This window comes from Bos grunniens, chromosome X (genome assembly GCF_055505025.1).
Source record: "Bos grunniens cultivar Pamir isolate PY7600 chromosome X, Bosgru_T2T1.0, whole genome shotgun sequence".
NCBI lineage: Eukaryota > Metazoa > Chordata > Mammalia > Artiodactyla > Bovidae > Bos > Bos grunniens.
In genome coordinates, this window is record NC_141194.1 from 51,640,831 (window position 1) to 51,662,606 (window position 21,776).

The window sequence follows — 21,776 nt, forward strand, 5'->3', positions numbered from 1 at the left end:
TATACCAGAGTTAACCCAGTTGTATTCCAGAAGCACGTACAGAGCATTCCCTATGTACCAGTCTTGTGTTGGGTGATCCATGGTGGAGATGGAAGTGGGCTACAGACACAGATGAGCCAGCTCTGGCAAGCTAAAATGGGAGTTTGTTGATGAGAAGCCAGTTCTAAGGACAAGAGGCTGGAAGAGGTAGCACTTGACTCTGATAGTGGGATGAAGGAAGAGGGTAGGGGTGGGGAGGGAGATGGGTAATTTTCCCAAAGAACGTACCTTTTCCCAGGAAGCTCACAAGGAGAAGGAAGAGGTAACGGGGTTCTCCCTCTCCTTCCTGTTTATGTTCCCCTGCCCCCTCTTGGCCCAGCCCCAGGAAGTGGGTGACCCCTAAGCTGGCTGCATGCCTGGTTGGCACCAAAATAAACTTGCCTTCTCTCTCTTCCCCTCCCCTTGTCTCCGTCCCCTCTGTCCTGGCTTTAATTAGCAGCCCTGGGGATGAGTCACTTGGCAGCTGGGGATGGAGGCTGCTGAGAGCCCAGTTGAGCCTGAGTTCCTGGCCCTCACCTCGCAAGCAGCACTGCTGTGTTCTTGGTGTGGCTCCACGTCTGTGCGGGTGTGAGGAGTACAGGGACAGTGCTGCGTGCTGGCCAGCGTCCTTGCTTAGCAGGCTGTCTGTATAGAAACAGATCTGGTTGCTGCTGTATTTGTCTCAGTGTCCACTGAATGTTGATGTGTGTGTGTGCAGCTGTAGGACATATTTGTGGTCGCAAGCGTCAGGAAATGAGGGAGCATTTGGGTGAACAAACACAAACGCTTTGTAATTGTATTCACCCCTCCCTACCTAAGTGTTCTTTATGCGTTTTTGCTTATGCAAGCCCTGCACTTATATCCCCGATTTTCCCTTGTCTTAGTCTGGGTACACTTTGTTGCAGGGAACTGAAACCCACTCAGACATGCTCAAGAATAAAGGGTGGGGAGGGGGGAGACTGTTGTGAGACTACATCTCACAGAATCTAAGAGCAGTAAATGACATATAGCCAGGCCTCATGCCAACTGGAAATGGGACCAAGAAGTCAAGGAGCAAGACTGCCCCCCACCCCAGCCCCCTCTCTCTCTGCATCTCCCTAGCCCGTGCCTGTCTCTCTCCATCTTTCATGACTTGCCTGGTCCTTGTCATCTTTTTGTCACTGACTTCTCTCTCTGGAGTGCCTTCCTCTGCTCTCAGGTGGGCTGATGTGGCCATCAACCTTGAAGTTATATGACCTTCTAGCTCTGGGGCGCACCCCCAGGTGACTGCAGCATTTTTGTCCATCCTATGGTAAATTGAGGCAACAAGGGGTTGTAGGTGGGAATGGATTCTCCTAGAGGTGGGTGAGTGTGTGCCCGTACGTGCTCAGTTGTGTCCAACTCTTTGCAACCCCACGGACTGTAGCCCGCCAGGCTCCTCTGTCCATGGGATTTTACAGGCAGGAGTACTGGAGTGGATTGCTATTCTCTTCTCCTGGGGATCTTCCTGACCCAGGGATCAAACCTGAATTTCCCGTGTCTCCTGCATTGACAGGCAGATTCTTTACCACTGAGCCACTTGGGAAGCCCAGGAGTGGGTAAAGGTAGAGGTCAAATACTAAGGACTTGGTGTTTCTTCTATAGTCCCACAGCTTTTATGTGTTCACAAGCGAGGTCAGAGCCTGGGGAGCAATCTACTCAGAGGCCCACTATTGTCAGCTTGCTCATCCATCAAGGTTGTGGTTCATACTCTAATGCAAGTCGACCTTTGCTCACTATGCTTTCAAGTTCCACGTTCTTGAATCACAACATGCTATTTTATCTAAAAATTTCCTCTTATTTTGTGCCAAAACAGCTTTTAAGTGTATGATGGGTATTACCATCACTCCCAGTGTAAGGTGATTTTCATAGCCTCAGAACAACGGGCATAATACCACTCATGATACAACTATTCTCAAGTTCTTCGTTGTATCAGGAATTTTCACATTTTGTTAGTACAGCGACTGAATTTATAGTTATCTCAAGTATATAACTACAAGCATACATTATCAATATTATCAGCTTGACGCTTGAGCTTACTTTTCCATTAATACAAACCCTGCTGTTTTTACATTAATTACAGAGGGAATTAATGACCCCTTAGACAGGTTTTCATCTATGAGTAAGGAGTTTGGAACCAGCTGTGTGCATAATGACTGTTCTCCAGAAGCAGGCACAATTCCCATGACTCTGACCTCGGCCCTGGCCTCCCATCCTCTGGCTGAGACTGGCGGCTGCCCCCTACTTCCTTGGGGAGTGCCCATTTCAGGTCTGGCACATATCAGTTGCTCTTGTTATTTTTTAATAAAAATGATAGTTTTCTTATTGTTAAAGCTATCTTCCACACATAGATGGTAAACCTGAGTGGGAGAGATCATCCCAGGCTCAGGACAAAGCCTCTTTCAACCTAACAAATGCTTTGATTTAGAAAATATGTACTATGTATCAGGCACTGTTAGGTAGCATTCCACACACCTTTATCTTTAATCTTCCTGGCAGCTCTGCCAAGTAGGGGTGATTAGATCCACTTTACAGAGGGGTGAAACCAAAATCTTAAGAGGTAAGATGATTTGCCCGAGGTCATCCATCCATCTACCTATCCATCCATCCATCCTTTTAGTCATTCATTCACTCAAAGATAATTCTTGAGTACCTACAACATGCTAGTTTAGTTTCGCATACAACATGTGTGAAACTAAATGCGGTTGATACAGTGATGAATAGTAGAATCCTGCTGTGAGGAAACTCACCCTCTGGTAGGAAAACAGAGAAGGAAACAGACAATTAACAGAGGAAGTATAGGGTGCTGTGGAAGACCCTCAGAAGTATACCCAACCCAGCCTGAGGGTCAAGGAGTCTTCTCCAAACTGACCTCTAAACTGAGACTTGGTGGATGAGTTGAAGTTAGCCTGGTTTTTCCAGTAGTCATGTATGGATGTGAGAGTTGGACTATAAAGACAGCTGAGTGCCGAAGAATTGATGCTTTCAAACTATGGTGTTGGAGAAGACTCTTGAGAGTCCCTTGGACTTCAAGGAGATCAAACCAGTCAATCTTAAAGGAAATCAACCCTGAATATTCATTGGAAGGACTGATGCTGAAGCTCCAATACTTTGTCCACCTGCTGTGAAGAACTAACTCATTGGAAAAGACCCTGATGCTGGAAAAGATTGAAGGCAGGAGGAAAAGGGGATGACAAAGGATAAGATGGTTGGATGGCATCACCAACTCGATGGACATGAGTTTGATCAGGCCCCAGGAGTTGGTGATTGACAGGGAGGCCTGGCTTACTGCAGTCCATGGGGTCTCAGAGTTGGACACAACTGAGCGACTGAACTGGTGAGGGATGGAGGTGGGGTGAGGTAAAGTGGAGCATTTTGCAGGCAGAGCCAAAAAGTGTGCCAGGGCTGTGGGAGCAGCATTTGGTACCTGCATTTGTGAAGAACTATAGCTGTATCTGTGGAATTCCCAGGTGGCTCAAGTGGTAAAGAATCTACCTGCCAATGCAGGTGACGCAGGCTCGATTCGATTCCTGAGTCAGGAAGATGCTCTGGAGGAGAAAATGGCAACCCACTCAAGTACTCTCGCCTGGGAAGTCCCATGGGCAGAGGAGCCTGGAGGCTTACAGTCTCTGAGGTCACAGAGAATTGGACATGACTTAGCAACTGAGCACATAGCTGAATCTGGAGTGGGATGGGGCTATCATGAGAAATAGTTTGAAAAGGGGGTAGGTAGAAGGTATATTGGGAGACTGGGGCCTGGACCCTTGTCAGTCAGACCCAGAGCCAAGGAGCTGCAGGACCCAGGAGTAGAGTTTCCATGATTCCCTGCCTGCCTCTTCCCAGCACCAGCCTGGGTGGGCCTGGCCAGTGCCAGCAGCAGGCCAGGATTCCAGTGGCCACAGTGCCCTCTAGTGTCCAACAGCCTGTCTTGCAGTTTCCACCGCAGTGTGGTTTGTCTGGCTCCCAATACCAGCTGACCTTTGTGACTAGGTGCCCTGTGCCGGATGCTGGGAACACTGGAATGAATAAGACATGGCCCCTGTCCCCACCAAGCTCTTGGCCAGAAGGGGAAACAGCATGTGAACAGACAGCGCTGGAGAAACGCAGGGTGGGAAGGACGCGGGGGAGTCAGGTTCCCAGAGGGCACCACTTCCGAGCAGACTCCATCTCTCACGAGGTGGAGAGATGGCAGTGGGAGCAGGGTGGTGGGGAAGAGTCTTCTGAGCAGAGGCAAAGGTGAGGACAGAGAGCAGAGTGTGGCAGACAATTGCAGGCACTTTTGTCTGGGTGGAGCACAGGTTGAAGATATGAGGGGAGGCTGAGACCACCTGGAGGTCGGGGGCGGGGAAAGGTCACAGAAGGTTCTGGGATGCCCGACAGGCAGTTAGTGAATGGAATCATAAAAGGAGCTTCCCTGCCCTTTTGGGATCACAGACCCACCCATCTGAGGATCTGATAAAAACAATGTTCTCCCAAGAAATGCACTCATACTCATGTTTTTCATACAACTTAAGGGACTTCAGAGACACTCTGCACTCCAGGCCTATCCACAAACCACAGGCTTCGAAATTCCTCTTAGTATAAATACTAAAACCTTATCACGGCTTCTGGACTCTGCGTGATTGGGCCCCCCGCCTATATCCCTAATCTCCCCTTTGCTTTTTTCCAGTCAACCATGTTGGCCTTGAAGTTCCTGGAAATACCACCTCAGATCCTTTGCCCAGGTTGTTTCCTCTTCCTGGAACGCTCTCCCCTGCTACCTCCAATTTTGCCCAGTTTAATTCCAGTAGTGGTTGAATAATGTCTGTCTCCTCTCACTTGGATATGAGCTCCATGAGATCAGGACATTGACTGCCCTTAGTCACTGCCATATCCGTTCCCCTGCCAGTGCCCTGTGGTTGGGTTAGGCTCCTCACCCTTAATTCGTTCCCTTCAACCCCTAGAGGATTATCACATGAGTTGCACCAACAGGCTCAGATATGTCTGAATTCTAAGAGTGGCCCAAATGGAAAGATATCTTCCTAGAAATCTTCCCCTGCCTGAAACAAACAGGTTTCCCAAGAGCCTCCCCTACCTCCCTGGCAGAAGGACCATGGTCTCTCAGGCTCCAACTGAGACTTTTCAGCATGTGCCTATCTGTATCATTGAAACTTCACAAAAACCTGTGAGAGAGGAGTTGCCACTCAACCTTTTACAGATGAACAAACCGAGCCTCAAAGGGGTTACCCAGTGGAAAAGTAGTAGAGCCAGGATTTGTACCCAGCTCTGCCAGGCACCAAAGTGTAAGCTCTTTGCCTCACCAGAGAGGGGAAGGGGCTTGCCCAAGGTCACACAGCATCAGCCTTAGGGCCAGAACTAGAATTTATGTTTCTTGACTTCTGCCAGGCCAAGATGAATGTTTGGGCCACAGGAGCCACTTTTAAGACAGTAACTGAAAGTGGGCACAAGGTGTGACTGCCACAGGGCCAAGGGAGTTGCTGAGGGAGAGAGAGAGAAAAAAAAAGCAGGGGCTGAGACCAAGCCTAAGGACCATGGGGCTTTAGGGGGTGGGCTGAGGAAGAAGAGGCCACGAAAGGCCCACGGATGCCAACTTTGTGGTGGTCCGGAGGGCCAATCTCTCTCAGCAGCTTTGGCTTTCTTGAGAGGAACCAGCTGCCCCAGCAGGAAGGCAGGAAGACTGGCCTGTGGCCTGTCAGCTCCTATTCCTTCTAGATCACTGGCCCCCTGGCCCCTCCCAGGGCCGCCTTCTGCTCAGAACAGCCAGGGGCCTGGGCTCTGGGGCTATGAAAGGACAGGAGCCCTCTGAGCTGGATCTGGGATACTCTTCAGGAACCTCACACCCTTCAAATCCTCCAAATTCTCTCCTTTCTCTAGCCCCCACATAAGGAGGAGAGAGAGGTTACTGCGGTAGGTGGGTGGGGAGTCAGGCTACCTGGATTCTAGTCTCACAGGCAGTATGAACTTTAGTAAGACTCTTCCCTTCTCCAGGCCTCAATTTCCCCCTCTGTAAAGTCAGGAGGGGCAATTTCCTTAGAACAGCCTCTAGATTGTGAATGGCATTTCTTCTGATTTTTGCTTTTCTGTTCAGGGAGCATTTCTCTTGGCCAATCCAGAAAACAATGCAGAAGAGAGTGAGAGCTTATTGCAATGGTCAAGAATATTGGCTAGGGCCTCATCTTGATTTCCCAAAATGGGTGATTTGAATTTTACTTGATCTGGAACATCCTAGCATAACCATCACACGGAGTCTCTTTAAATCTGTGGAAGATGAGAATGTTTGTGAAAAGCTTCTATGGAAAGGTTTCTGTATTTACAGGGCAACCATATGGCCAAGGGGATGGAGTCCTGATTTGGGAATGGCGAACACAGATCCTGACCTTGGGGTTCCGCTACTTACTAGCTCTATTACCTGTGCCGAGTTACTTATATGTTTCTGCGTCTCATTCTTGACAGGGTGCTTGGGGAGATTGCAACAGAGGTGCATGTAGTGAGACCAGCCTGAGGTTTGGCCCAGGGGAGTCTCTTCAAGCTCTCAAAGCTGCTTCCTCTTACTAGGAGTTCCCAGCCCTCCTGGGGGAGCAGGGGAAGGAGCAAAGTTTCCAGTTGCAGTCTGGCCCCGAGCCCAGCCGGCCTGGCCCCGCCTCCTTGGTTCCTCCTTCTAGGGAAGGGCTGGGGAGGAGGGGGTGGTGACACAGTGGAGGCACCGCCCTGGCCAGGGGGCCTGCCCTCGGGACAGGTCCAGACCCATGGAGCCCCCCGGGAGGAGTAGCAGGTAGGAACCTGACCCCCAGCCTCAGCCCTGCAGCCTGACCCCCTCCCTTTCTGCCCAGGCCTGGACCTGGGTCCCTGGGCTGCTGATTCAGCAGCCTCCTGGCTTCCTGGTTCCTGGCTCCCCTCTTGGACTCTTGGAGGCCTTTGGCTTGGGGGAAGGAGGCAGCTCGAGTGAGCCCAGGGGCATTTGGGTGCCCAGCTCTGTGAGGACCCTGGAGCCCTGAGCAGCACAGTCTGTGACCCAGGAGGGGTGTGATTGGTGGCTGCCCGGGTGCCTAGCCTGGCGCTGTGGGGCTGTCTGTAGCAGCTGAGACTCTGATACCAACATTCCAGCAGCCTGTGGGTCTCTGAGTCTCAGGTTTAATGAATCAAGGACTTGGGCCGGTAACTGGCACCTAAATGGTCCTTGAGAAACAGTCATTCTGCTGCTGATGATTATTCCAGAGTCTCTGATAAGAAGAGTATCAGATTCCAGGATTCTGTGTAAGGTTCTAAGATTTAGGCATCCTCTAATTTGCAGCAAGCAAGATAGTGGGCAGCTGGCCTGGCCTGCAGCTGCATCTCCTGGCCTTTACTTGGGCTCTTGAATGGCCAGGCCCTGACCAAAACCAGCCTTCAGGGGCTCGTGGGGGACAGGGGCTGGCTGACTGGGGACTCACTCCCAGCATCTGCCCCGCACTGGGGAGGCCAGGGACTGGGCCTTTGGCCTCACTACCCTGCTGTCTCTCCTCCTCCTTCCCATTCTCTGGACTTTTCATCTTGGGAAGCAGGAGGCAGAGGGGCCTTTGGACCCTGCTCTAGGGGTGGGGGACAGCGCTGGGGGGTGGGGCTTGGGCCCTGCCCCAGGCTGGGGGTGCAGCACTGGCCTTGGAAGCAAAGAACCCCCTGTCCCCGGGCTCGCTGGGCCCCATCCTCCCACTCAGTCCTATCCTGTCACCAGGACCACTGAGACCTTGTCAGCTCTCCTCCGCCCTCACCTCTCCTGTCCTGTGCTCTGGCACTCTGCCTCTCCCCCCGTCTTCTTTCTGTGTCTTTTGTCTCGCCCTTTCACTGTCTTCCTCCTCTGTCTCTCTCCTTCTCTGTCTCACCCTTTTCTTGTCTCTTTCAGTTTCTCTCTGTCTCTTTCCCTCTCCTCCTCCAGTGTCTCCCACACCCTCCCCCACCCTGCCCCAGCCTGGGTTCTTCACCCTCTGTGGACCCAGAGCCTCTTTTCTCCCCATCCTTCCCTCCCTTCTTGTGAGGGGTCTTCTATAAGGGGGAACAACCCCCTCCCCACACACCTTTTCCCTTTCTCTTTCATCCACCCGTCCCCCTCCCCTCTTCCATCCCCGTGTAGCATCTGGTGTGAGGAGGGCCCCCTCCCCTTTCCCTACTGTGGTGTCCCAGTGTCTCCGTGGCCGAGGTCCCCACGGAGTCACCTGGAACACAGGAGGCCCAGCCCAGCTCTTTCGTCTCTGCTGCCCCCTGTTGTCATTGTGTTCTGTTTGTGGTTCAGTGCCGTCCTCTCTTTCTTGACTTTGTGGTTTTTTCTTTTTTTCTTCCTTCCTTCCTTCCTTCCCTCCCTCCCTCCCTGCCTCCCACCCCTCCTCTTCCATTCCCTATCCTCCACCACCCATTCCTCCCAGTCTTCCCCTTTCCCATACCCCACTCACTTTCACCTCCTTGTCCCCATTCCCCACCCTGCCTCTCCCCTCCCTCCCTGTCTCTCTCTCTGTATCTCTTTCTCTCTCTGTCTCTCGCTGTCTCTCAGGTCCACAGCGTCTCATACTCTACACCAGTATTGCTGTCCTACTCAGGTCCTTGACTCCATGAAGCTTACCCCCTCAGGCAGGCTGGCAGAGAGCAGGTAAGAGCTAGACCCACCCCTCCCCCAATCCCTCACCCCTCCAGACAAATATGAATATCATTGCCAGCCCCTCCCCCATCTTCCTCTAGCCCCTGGAGTGATTGTGGAATGGGTGTCTGAGCGGGTGAGCAGAGTGACTGGGGGACCAGGCCAGGAGACCAAAGAGGACATTCACAGCCTGTTTGTAGCTTGACCTTCCTTAAAAATCCTTCTTAGATACTTTCCCCCCAAAGTGGGAGTGGTTGGTCCTAGAATATATAATATTTGCGCTGTTTTGTAGGATGAGTAAGAGTCTGCCAGTTGGATAGGATAGGTTAGGGTGTTTAGGCAGAGGAAACCATCTGCCTACACTTTTGTAGAAGGAGATTATTTCCAAGATAATTTGAAATAAATACATTTTCTGATTATAATGTATAAAATGAAATTTTAATAGCAATGGCAAAAAAGGCTAGGTCCATTTGAAAGTTTAAAAATACTTGTGTTAAAGAGGAAACAAGAATGGAATTTATGGACTATTTAGAGTAGATGTCAATTGAGAATATTATAGAACAAAACCTATGGGATATGACCAAGGGGGTTCCCAGAAGAAAGTTTGTAGTTTTAAATGCTTTTATTAGAGAACAAGACAGCTTAAATGAACTAGCTATTCCAATCAAGACTCTATAAAAAGGACAACCAAAAGAAAGTAGAATTAAGTAATTACTATAGATAAAACCAGAAATTGGGCTTCCCTCGTGGTCCAGTGGTTAAGAATCAACCTTGTAATGCAAGGGACACCGGTTCAATCCCTGGTCCAGGGAGATCACACATGCTGTGGGGCATCTAAGCCTGTGTGTAGCAACTATTGAAGCCTGAACGCCCTAGAGTCTGTGCTCTGCAAAAAGAGAAGCCATAGCAATGAGAAGCCCACGCACCACAACTGGAGAGGAGCCTCCACTCACCGCAACTAGAGAAAGCCTTGGCACAGCAACGGTGACCCAGTGCAGCCAAAATAAGCAAATACATATTTTTAAAAAGACAGAAATTAATGAAATAGAAAACAAAAGGTTTGATAAACTAAGAGATGTTTTTTGAAAAGACCAGTAAACTAGACAGACCATGCTCTGGCAGATATGATTGAGAAAAAGGGAAGAAAACATGAAGTATGAGGAAAGGGATTTAACCACAGATTCAGAAAATATTAAAAAGTCATGAGAAAGTGCTTTGTATAATTTTATACCAAAAAATGTGAAAATCTAGATGAAACGAGTGGTTTTCTAGGAAAATATAAATGACCAAAATCACTTAATGAGTGGCAGAAAACCTGAATAGAATAGAACTGTATAGAAGAAATTTAAAAGATGGTCAAAGTTTTCTCCTCAGACATGGTAGTTCAGGTATGATGGAGGTTCTGTCCAATCTTGATGATCAGCTACGTTTAAAAAAAAGAAAGAAAACTATATAGCCTAACCTCACATATTAATAGAGAAACATATTTTAAATGTGTGTTTTAGATTCTCCAGCTGAACCCATCAGTGTATTAAAAGAAGGCTGTATCACAACAGGTGAAGGTCTGTCCCACGAGTGCAGGGGTTGTTCAACATTAGGAAAGCTGTTGTTATAATTGATTATACTAATAGTTATACAATCTTTTCTTTTTACTCTGTCTACATAAATGCTGAAAAAATAATCTGACAAAATTACACATCCATTCTTGATTTAAAAACCCTTAGTGCCTTAGTTATCTCTTGCTGCATTAGGACAATTTGTTAAACTACGATAGATAACTAGTACAGTAAGCTAGGAATGAGTGAAAACCTCCTTCACTTGGTAAGAATTTTTATCAGAGACCAAAATCAATCATCAAATGTAACAATGAAGTGCTAGATAAATTTCCATTCAATTCAAAAACAAAATAAGGATGACTCTTATCACTGTCACTAACCAATATTTTTCTGGAAGTTTTAATCATTGGGATTGAAAAAAGTGATATAAATATCAGAAAGAGGATTAGCATTATTGGAAGACGATATGGTTGTCTACTTAGATAATCAAAGAGAATAAAAGGAAAAATTATTAGAACTAATAAGAAAATTCAGCGAGATGGGTAGATACAGGATAAATGTACACCCAAACCATTAGCTTCTCTGAATACCATCAATAATTAGAAGACATAATAGAAAAAGATTCCATTCGCAATAGCAAAGAAAAAAATTCCCACAAATTTATAAGAAATTTAAAATACTCCTTTGTAGAAAACTATAAAATTTCATCAAAGGCTGTAAGGCTTGAATAAATTGAGAGTCATGTCCTATTCTTGGATGGGAAGAATTTAATATGGTTTAAAATGACATCCCCCCCCAATCTGATCAAAAGGTTCAATGTATTTCTCATTAAAATTTTAGTGGTATTTTCTTTGGGGATCAGACAATTGGATTTTAAAGTTCATTTGGAAGAGTAAATGCCCATGAATTACTAAGAAAAATTTGAAAAAGAAGAACAATGAGGGGGGACTTGCCCTATTAGATTAAAAACTTAACATAAATCTACAGAAATTAAAAATATATCATAAATAGAGGAATACATAAATTGAACAAAATAGAGAATTTAGAAACAAACTCACATATTCATATGAGAATTCAATTTATGACAAAGAATACATTTTAAATCAGTGGGAAGTCAGTAAATGGGATAGGATTTGGAAAAAAATCCTACCATTTGGAAAAAATTTCAGGAACTTCCCTGGTGGTCCAGTAGTTAAGACCCCACACTTCCAGTGCAGGGGGCATGGGTTCAATCCCTTGTCTGGAAACTAAAATCCTGTATGCCGCGCAGCACGGACAGAAAAATAGAAGAAAAAAATTTAAGTTAAATCCCTACCTTGCACAAAAATAAATGCAAAAAATAAAACTGTAAAAGTACCAGAGCAAAATCCAGAATATTTTTATAATAGAGTGGAGAAGTCTTCCTGAGCAGGACTTAAAAACTCAGGAGCCATAAAGTTAGAGCAATAATTTCAGCTACAATTAAAGTTAAGAACTTCTGTGTGGAAAAGATACTCTGCTGCTGCTGCTGCTAAGTCGCTCCAGTCGTGTCTGACTCTGTGCGACCCCGTGGACTGCAGCCCACCAGGCTTCTCCATCCATGGGATTCTCCAGGCAAGAACACTGGAGTGGGATGCCATTTCTTTCTCCATAAAAGATACTATACACAAAGTTAAAACAGAAATAACAGGCTAGAGGAAAGTATTTGCTACATAGATATCAGGCAAAGGTTAATAACACTATCTATATCATCTCCTGGAAATCAATAAGAAAAAGATGCACAACTCACTTAAAGTGGAGAAATAACGGTAATTTGACAGTTCAGAGAAGTAGACAGCTAATGAATGAGAAAGGATGTTGAAGCTTACAAGTAACTAAAGAATGTAACTAAAAAACAACAAAGTACTGACTTTCAAGTACCAAAATCTAGAAGATTAAAACAGTTGTGAAGAAACAAAATTGTGTATTCTTTGATTAGAGTACAAATTGGTTCCATTTTCTTGTGGGACCAATTTGTTAGGTGCCCCCAGAAACTTAAATTTACATATACTTCCAAGCTGAGAACTATGTTTCAGAGCTAGATTTCTCTAGAGTTTCACTATTAGACCCCAACGTGGCCAGCTAGAGGCCTTTTCCAAGTACCTCAACCCCAACTGCAAACATAAGCCACACTGTGCAGCTCTTTATCACATGCCCTTTTGTAGGATAGCATTCTCAGCCAGCTCTTAATGAAAAGGTTGCATGATGTATGCTTCTTAGATGAAGACAGGATTATGTGAGTAGGAAAAATCTTTATTTTTAGCTGGTCTATAAAAATGTTAAAGCTACGGAAATAACTTTTATCTACATTTTAAACAAAACGTGCATTCTTTGCCCAGCAATTCACCTTTTAGAAATCCTTCAAAACTACTTTCAGACATATGCAAAGATGTTCTTTGCAGCATTGCTTATAATAGCAAACAATTAAAATAACCTACCTGTCCATCAGTAGGATTTCTTTCATGATCCACCCATACTCTGTAGTAGATCAAAAGAAAAAGATATATCTCTATATACTCACCTGAAAAGACCTCCAAGACTGATTATTCTATGAAAAAAGCAAATTGCAGAACAGAGCTTATAGTATGATCCACTTTTGTAAGGAAAAGAAAACCCTCTTGAAACAATGAAAAAATGTTATGCATACCCTGTCACAATTTTTAAATTACTGGCCTTTTTTCTTGGTCCCAATTCCTTGCCTTTACTAACTTGTTTCCTTCCTCCTCCATACTTTTCCCCTGTATCCACCTGTTCAGATGTTATTTTTCCTTTTAATACCTTGCTCAAATGCCACCTCATTCATTCAGCAAGCATTTGTCCTGCATGGTCTCAGTTAGTCCTTGTGCTGAACCTTGGTGAGACATGGGGATGAGTTGTGTCTGATCCTACAGTCAGAGAGCTCAAGTCTAGAAGGGAGAGAGACCCATAGACAATGATAGGTTCAGAGTGCTGCCAGGGGAGGGGTACCTCACCTCACCTGTCCCCTACAGGAGTGGATGTGTACTAAGTCTTGAAAGAGCAATAGCTTTCCTTTATCCCCCAATCCTGCCAGAAATGGTTGCCTACTTTTTGCGTCTTCTAAGTAGGATGACCTAATGGAATATAGTTGGGTCAGTACCTTTATTCAAGTCCAAATTCTGCTACTTACCAGCTTGACTCTCAGCAAGCCTCTAAGCTTCTGTTTCCTCATCTGTGCAATGAGGATAATGCCTATTTAACCTCTCAGGGCTGATTTTAGGATTGGAGATGGTACATGTAAAACTCCTGGATGACTATCAACTCATGAAGAGCAGGGGCTACCCATGTCTTGTTTTCTTCATAGACAGTGTGTAGCCTTGGATTGGATTGGATTTAAAAGTTGTACATGTCTAGGGATGGTTCTGGGCAAAGGATGGACTGACTACAGTGGGGTTTTGAGATGAGGAGGCTGAATATAGTACATGGGAAGGGACCAGGGGTTGGACTATAAAAAATGAGACCAGGGAATTCGCCAGCAGTCCAGGGATTAGGACTTGGTGTTTTCACTGCTAGGGCTTGGGTTCAGTCCCTGGTCAAAGAACTAAGATCTTGCAAGCCGTGTGGCATGTCCAAAAGGAAAAAGAAGAGAGAGAGCCAGGTCTCTGCTCTTGGCATGAAGGTGACACAGGAGGGAAAATAAATGTAGATGGTCCTGGGGAATGGAGCCCAGGCAGGGCATTCTGGCCCTAATTCATGGTCCTATTCTGCTACTGATGCCGTCTCACAGTACGGGCAGGGAAGCATGGTGGACCAATACTTGCAGTGGTCTCAAATTTCAGTTCCACCTCTGGCACCCACTAACTGGGTGACTTTAAACAACCGACTTTACATCTCTGAGCCCAGTTCTTCATCTGTCAAAAAGAACCACCAGCATCATAGAGTTTATTTATTGAGGGGTAGAAGAGATCATGGGCTTCCCTTGTGGCTCAGCCGGTAAAGAATCCCCCTGCAGTTTGGCAGACCGGAGTTCGATCTCTGGGTTGGGAAGATCCCCTGGAGAAGGAAAAGGCTACCCACTCCAGTATTCTGGCCTGGAGAATTCCATGGACTGTATAGTTCATGGGGTCGTAAAGAGTCATAAAGAGAAAAGATCATAAATAGAATTCACCTTGTTGAGTGCCTGGCACATAATGAGTGCTCAAAAAAAAGGGTAGCTATTATTAATGTTCACTTCAGTAGACACTTAGGGAGTTCTGCTGTGGCCAGGGCCTATGCTGGGTAATGGTTCTTGCCTTCCACAAATTCCCAGTCAGTTGGGGAAACTGAGGAGGGCTATGACAAAGGAGAGCACAGCGTGGGAGGTGCTGTGGAGTGGCTTCCACAGCAGTGAGAGATCTAGCCCTACCTAGGGCTGGTGCAGGTCATCTCAGCCTAAGAGCTGAGTCTTAGAGGATGACTCAGAGGCAGCCAGGGGAAAGGGTGAAGTGTGCCAGAATATTCCAGGCAGAAGGAATAGCATACGCACAAGAACCTGGATGTTGTTGGGTAGAGCCAGAGGTTTGTTAAGAGCCTGGGTTGCACGGGTCCCAAATGGCTTCAGGTGGCCTGGGAACCTCCTGAAATTGAATGCAAAATGTTGTGTTTGTCTGGTTGTGTGGATTTGCTGTTGGGGAGATGGTTCCTGGCTTTCATTAAATGCATAAAGAGTTTTATGTTCCTCCAGAAAAAGTTAAGAACCAGTATTGCTAGTGATGAAGTGTCATGTGAATGGATACTAAATAGAAAAATTTGGTAAAATTTGTGTTTTAGAAACATCACATTAGCAGTCAGTATGAAAAATGGATCATATGCGTGGAGGCCAGCTAGAAGGCCTGAACTGGGGTGTTGGCATTGAAGAAATGACTTGGAGCAGTGCTACTGTGTTGCTTTACTCCAGTGGACACTGTTCACAAAGAAGCATTTTAATTTCACCTTATGGAATCTAAATCCTTTGAGAGTTATTAATGAGATAGATCCAACAGCAGGTGAGAGAAAGGGAGAAGGCAAGGATGAGTCAGTGTTAGCAGAGGGCCCCAGGGACGTGAATCCAGAGTAATAGTTCAGGAGGCAAAGGGAACCTCTGTTAATGCTCGCCCAGCACCCAAAGTCCATGGTCTCAGATATAATTGCCAACTACCGTCCTGGTTCTTGGAGATCCTGAGTGACACTGGAGGCATTTATTTCTCTATGCATATTGGAGAGGAATTACTTCTGGTTTGTGAGTCACGTATTTGTTTTCCTGAAGAAAGTAGTGTTTGAACCAATTATCCAAGGTCTGTAAAGATTTTGAGTGATAGAGATGGGAGAAGATGCTCTGATAGTGAATGCCAAGGCCTAGAGGTGAGAAATGGTAAGGCTGTACACTGAGGCAGAGATTAGATATACCTCAGACAGCCGTTTGCGGAGTCCAGGCTCCTTTGTCATGGTAGGCAGCTGGAGAGCTACGAGCAGCTCTTGAAGAGGGAAGGTAACATGATCAGGTTAGCATTTTAGAAGGAAGGGAAACTAGGGAGGAGACTGTTCCAGTAATCCAAGAGAGGTAAGCTAAGGTAGGGCTTCCCGGGTAGCTCAGCTGGTGAAGAAACTGCCTGCAGTGCAGGAGACCCTGGTTCAATTCCTAGGTTGGAAAGTTCCCCTGGAGAAGGGATAGGCTACCCACTCCAGTATTCTTGGGCTTCCCTGGTGGCTCAGAGGGTAAAGAATCTGCTTGCAATGCGGAAGACCTGGGTTCGATCCCTGGGTTGGGAAGATCCCTTGGAGGAGGAAATGGTGACCCACTCCAATATTCTTGCCTGGAGAATCCCCATGGACAGAGGAGCCTGGTGGGCTACAGTCCGCAGAGTCACAGAGTCGGACACAACTGAGCAACTAAGCACAACACAAGCACACTGAGCTAAGGTAGTGGCCGTGGGGAGGGAGCAGAGGAAGTGGATTTGAGAGATGATTGGGAGGAAGAGAGAACTGGAGTCAGAGGCTGAACAGATAGTGGGGGTGGAGATGACCACGGTTGGAGTTCACAGTGAGTTGCCCATGCTCAGGCCTGGCAGTGGATTCATTCATTTAAAAAATATTTATTGAGTGCTAGACAGTGTGTTGGGCATTAGAGATATAGCAGTAAACAAAACAGATGCCTGCCCTGATGGATCTTACAGCGGATGAGATGGATAATAAATAAGCAACTAAATATATATTAATAGCTTGTGTCTGGTGCTACACCTATCTGGGGAATGATGTTTCAGTGAGTGCAAAGGCCCTGAGGCAGGAGTGGGCTTGTTATGTTTGAGGAATGACAGGGAGACCAGTATGATTGGAGAAGGAGTGAGTGAAGGGCGAGAGGAGTCGATGATGAGTTAGCAAGAGCCAGATCATGTGTAGTCTTTTAGAGCTATTCAGGGGGGTAGACGGAGAAAGCAATGGCAACCCACTCCAGTACTCTTCCCTGGAGAACCCCATGGATGGAGGAACCTGGTAGGCTACAGTCCATGGGTTCGCTAAGAGTCAGACACAACTGAGTGACTTCACTTTCACTTTCATGCATTGGAGAAGGAAATGGTAACCCACTCCAGTATTCTTGCCTGGAGAATCCCAGGGACAGAGGAGCCTGTCGGGCTGCCGTCTGTGGGGTTGCACAGAGTCAGACACGACTGACGTGACTTAGCAGCAGCAGTGGCGGGGAGGGGGGAGGGGGTAGAATCAGCAGGACTTGGTGGCTGATTTGCTGAAGGGCTTCCCTGACAGCTCAGTTGGTAAAGAATCTGCCTGCAATGCAGGAGACCCTGGTTTGATTCCTGGGTCGGGAAGATTCCCTGGAGAAGGGATAGGCTACCCACTCCAGTATACTTGGGCTTGCCTTGTGGTTCAGCTGGTAAAGAATCCACCTGCAATGCAGGACACCTGGGTTCGATCCCTGGGTTGGGAAGATCCCCTGGAGAAGAGAAAGGCTACCCACTCCAGTATTCTGGCCTAGAGAATTCCATGGACTGTATAGTCGGTGGGGTTGCAAAGAGTTGGACACGATTGAGTGACTTTCACTTCACTTGCTAAAGGAGCAGGAAGAATCTAGGCTTGGGCCACTGGGTGGTGGTGCCCCTTCACGAAAGTGGGAAATGCAAGAGGATAGGTTTGCAGTGGTAAGATGCTGAGTGAGAGGTCCCTGTGAACTCTGAAGGCCCTAAGAGCCATCTTGGTGGAGCTTCCAGCAAGCATTAGGCTTGGTGAGACCCAGGAGAGAGGTCCATGCTAGAGAGAGAGAGATGTGGGGGTCCTCAGCCATACCTGAAATTATGGAATGGAATGAGATCCCTGGACAGTGAGTGTGGAGTGAAAGAGAAGAGGACCAGAGCAGAACTGGAGAAGAGGTACCAACATATAAGGAATGGGGAGAGGAAGAGGAGCTGGGGGTGGTCCTGAGAAGTAGGAGGAAAACCAGCAGGGAGTGGGCTCATGGAAGCAGAGGAAGGGAAGAGCCGTCTGCACACAGGAGGGGCTTGTTAAGAGTGGCAAATGTTATAGCTGGGAGAAGTAAGATGAGGGTGGGAGAAAGTCTATTGGCTTTAACCAGTGGGAGGTCCTGGGCGACCTTACTAAGAAGAGTTTCTGTGGCTTGGTGGGCACATGAGGCAGATTGCAGTGGGTTGAAGAACCCGTGGGAGGTACTGAAGTGGAGATGGCCAGTGTAGACGAATTTCTCAAGAAGCTTAGCTGTGAAGAGGAGAGAGGGACAGTGATTGCTCGAGGGAGATGTGGGGGCAGATAGAGGGTTTTTATTCCCAGATGGGAGAGACTTGAGCTTCTATAAATGTTGGTAGGAAGGAGGCAACAGAGAGGGAGAGGTTGAAATACTGGAGGGAGAGGGGATAATTGTTATGGAGGAGGTAGCAGGGGTGGGCTCCAGAGCCTGGGTGGAGAGACTGGCCTTAAATAGTATAGGTGTCCTCTCTTTCCCACAGGGAAGGAAAGCAGAGATAGTGGTGGTGGGGGGAATACAAGGGCATTGAGGGGATTGGTGAAAGAAATGCCTTGGAAAAGTTCAAAGCAACAACATGGAGAGCATGGATGCTGGAGCTAGGAAGAAGCAAAGAATATTTCTGGTTGGAAGTCAGGGAGGACTTCCTGCAAGAAGGAGCAATTGAGCTGGGTTGTGAAGTTTAGATAGGATTTCAAAGGGCAAAGCTCTGTGCAGGAGAAAGAAACAGAGTCAGCAAAAGCATAGAAGCATGAAAAGGCTGGTTCATGCTGACAGAATAACGGACAAGCTAGTTTCATGAAGGCTGGGCTGGAGTGAGCAGGGTAACACTGATGCCACTGATGCTGACAGTCACAATAATAGTTACCATGTGTGAGGCACCAAACCTACCCTGTGGCAGGTGCTTTACATACTTGAATTTACTTACTCCCACCATAACCTACAGAATAGGTGCTTCCTCATTTTGCAGTAAGGAAAGTAAGTCCTAGAGAGGTGAAGAAATGGACTCAAGGTTACCTGGATAGTAGATGGTGGGGCTGATACTTAAACCCAGGTCTGTCTAATTCTAAAGCCTATGCTTCTTCCACCTGACAGGAAAGGCCAGGTGAGGCCATAGGGTGGGGGAGCTTTGAATGTCAGGTTGAGGAATCTGAACTTTGTGCAGGAAGCAAAGGGGAGCCGAGGTGGGTGTCTGAGCAGGAGATCCACACTCAATGGTGGGATATAGGAAGCCTAAAGTGGTCCAGGAGAGTACAGAGAGAAAATCAGATGACTGCAGTGTCAGGTGAAGGGTAGCAGGGGCCTGGCTCGGATAGGAGGGGAGCGAGCCGGGGGACTGGAAGATCATTTGTTACCCGTGATAGCCTTGAGAAGTGTGGAGTTTCTGTCTCCTTTTATAGATGAGGAATGGGAGACTCTGAAAGGAGGAGCTGTTTGCCCAGGACTGGGGCCCTGGCTCATGCGGTTTTGCTGACTCAGTGAGTCTGTGGAACAATGTGTCAGAGGGAGCTCTGAGTATGAGGAGGGTGTGTATGTGTGTGTGTGTGAGTGTGTGTACGTGCATGCGGGCACCCGTGCACCCTTGTCTGTCACATGGACACTAGTGCCTTCCCTTTGCCTATCCGCTTTCCTTCCCCTGTCTTCCCGATCCTCCAGTACCCTGCATTCCATATTTCCTTCATCCCCCAAGCCAAGGGGTCTGGGAGTGGGGTAAGACTCTTTCATTCACTAGCCCTAGGAGATCTGTCACCTTTTTCACTCCCAAGACACCTGGTCCTGCCCCAGCTCCCATGCCTGTCCATCCACCCCATGAAACTATAGTCCAACTCCAGTGACTGGCCCCTGGTACTGTTCTGCAAGACCCGAGAAATATGTGCTTGTTCCTGCAATGATTCCTCCCACCACTGTGGTGCTTCTGTGTGAGTGCAAAGGGCCACTTAATTAGGTTCAGTTCCTGAACAGTTCACCACCATCACTGTGTTCCTATCGCTCTTGTTTGCCAGGCACTTGACATGTATTCCAGTCCTTGCAACAATCCTGTGAGGTTGGTACCATAAGCCCCATTTTTACAGATGAGGAAACCAGGGCTCCAAGAGGGGCATTAACATGCCTGGGGCCACAGCCTAGAAGCACTTGTAGAGCTGGTTTCAGAACCCAGGTCCATTTGCTTCCAAAGCTGTGGACTTCACACACTCCATTTCTAAGCATCTCCTACATTCCAAACCCTGAAGACTTCAGGAGATACAAATCTTTGTCCTTCAAGGGCAGGATGGATTTCTGGAGATAGTACCAAGTCTACCCAAAGGACCTGCTGGGCAGAGCCCGAGACTTGGAGCTCCAAGAACTTCCAAGTTTAAATCCTGACTCTACCACTAATCCAGCTGTGTGACCTTGGGCAGTTATCTAATCTCTCTGAGCTTCAATTCCTTCATCTTTAAAATGTTGCAGAGTTGTTGCAGGGGTTAAATGAGATGATACATGCAAAGTGCCAGCACAGAGCTGGTTGCTACTTATTTATATTAAAATGAAGGTTGGGCACCAGTCTGATCAGAAAGGGAGTTTACTTACTCTGGGTGTAACCTTAAGTTGGAGCCCAGCCTGAGTGTGGGGGAGGGCCAGTCCCAGAGGGGGACTAGCAACAGGCTCCTCGGGGACTAGCAACAGGCTCCTCGGAGACTGAGATGGGTGTGGCCCTGTTGGTCACGCTGGCCTTCCCATTCCAACTCCCATCCTAGCCCCACCTCCCTGGTTCCAGCCCTTCTTGTATCTCCCCTGCTCTGCAAACTAATGCCTCTGCCTCTCTCTGTCACCCGCCGCCTGTGGCCTCTACCCTGCCCTTCCTGGCCCCAGGGAAGAGGAGGAGGAGGAGGAGACTGAGGAAGAGGAAGAGGAAGACGCTCATCAGTTCTGCTGTCCGGCCTCCGAGTGCAGTAGTCCCTCCTCTCGGTAACTGAGAGGACAAGGGTCATTTTCTATGCAGAAGCAAAAGCCTTAACCAGCCCCCACCCCTGCGATCCCCCATGAGACCCCGTCCCTGCTTCAGGAACCGGATGGGCAAGCATCCTGCCCCATCTTTGTCCACTCCCTTCTTGGAATTCCCACCCCTGCTGCTGTCTCCCCTGGACTCCAGCCCCCGAATTATAAAGGCTGGAGTCCTTGGTCTGACTAAAATGTGGGAGCAGCAGAGCTTGGAGCTTGAAACCTGGACCCTCCCGTACCCGCACCCCACTTCCCAGGCACCCTGGAGCCTGCCACTCCTGGAGAGGTCTCCAAATGACATCCCAAGGACCTACCTCTGTCCTCTGTGAGCACAAACAGAGATGCAGGGTGCCTAGGGCTTAGAGGACCAGAAGGGGTTGGGACCCAGCCTGCTCGTTCCCTCGCTGTGGCCATTGCTGCCATCTCTTCTGCTTGACGGCCTCATCCTGTGCCCCCTGCCGCTCCCATAGTGCTCTGTAAATATGATCAGGAGGAAAAGGCCTTTCAGAGTGCGTGTCGCTGTGTACAAAAGAATTTCCATCAATAAAAGCTGATCTCTTCTCTCTGTCTGATGTATATTCCACCCTACCCACTTCCCTCTCCCCATCTCCACCAGGGCCTTACCCTCTTTCCTATCCATGGCTGGGAACAGGGGCTGGGAAAGAGAGTAGGGTTTGATTCCTGGTATTGTCAACACCCAGAAGGCACTCAATAAATGAATGAATGGTGCGGCGCTCTCGTCATGGGCAAGCCTAGAGCCTTCTTCAGCCTGAGGTGGCATGAGCTGGTCAACTTGGGACACGTGGCTTGGCCTCTCTGCTACCCAGTTTCCCCATGTGTAAAAGGAGGAGGGAGAGTTGGACCAGAGGATCTCCAAGGGCTCCTCCAGCTCTGACATTCTGTGAATCTGAGATGGTACAATTTTAAGAAACTATGATTACATGAATTCAAGAGAGGATAATTCAGTGACACATTCCATGTGTTTCTATTTCTATGATGCTGTGATTTGAGGATTCTGCAATATGGTGGTTTTTAAGATTTCATGATTCTACCATTTAAAAAATTCTGATGGTATGCTTTTAACATTCTGTGATGTTACGAGTCCTTGATTTTGTACTTT

General features: G+C 47.7%; 1 protein-coding gene and 2 long non-coding RNA genes across 14 annotated transcripts in view; 2 read left to right on the forward strand and 1 right to left on the reverse strand.

Annotated features, from left to right (window-relative positions):
- IQSEC2 (IQ motif and Sec7 domain ArfGEF 2) overlaps window positions 1–21,776 on the forward strand; it is a 78,080-nt gene that overhangs the window by 27,653 nt on the left and 28,651 nt on the right. For 2 of the 7 annotated variants that reach the window (XM_086388682.1, XM_086388690.1), the window contains exon 3: window positions 8,558–8,653. The exons of 2 other annotated variants lie outside the window; for them this stretch is intronic. In XM_086388682.1, coding sequence (XP_086244808.1) covers window positions 8,558–8,653 — 96 coding nt within the window. Of the gene's footprint in view, window positions 1–6,604; window positions 6,809–8,432; window positions 8,654–21,776 lie in introns of those variants that run through there. 3 more of the 7 variants (XM_086388684.1, XM_086388686.1, XM_086388688.1) reach the window with 3 other exon arrangements.
- Window positions 1–21,776, reverse strand: part of LOC147340332 (uncharacterized) — a 46,736-nt gene that overhangs the window by 16,752 nt on the left and 8,208 nt on the right. For 3 of the 5 annotated variants that reach the window (XR_015159338.1, XR_015159339.1, XR_015159342.1), the window contains exons 2-3: window positions 20,971–21,130; window positions 12,654–12,693 (exon numbers count right to left, since the gene is read on the reverse strand). This is a non-coding gene — a long non-coding RNA (uncharacterized LOC147340332). Of the gene's footprint in view, window positions 1–11,347; window positions 11,453–12,653; window positions 12,694–20,970; window positions 21,131–21,776 lie in introns of all 5 variants that reach the window. The other 2 variants (XR_015159341.1, XR_015159340.1) reach the window with 1 other exon arrangement.
- On the forward strand, window positions 17,733–20,625 carry LOC147340333 (uncharacterized). 2 transcript variants are annotated; one of them, XR_015159337.1, is made up of 4 exons: window positions 17,733–17,864; window positions 19,078–19,203; window positions 19,681–19,721; window positions 20,528–20,625. It is a non-coding gene; the product is annotated as an uncharacterized LOC147340333 (long non-coding RNA). The 2 variants fall into 2 exon arrangements; XR_015159336.1 differs by having other exon boundaries at window positions 19,078–19,155.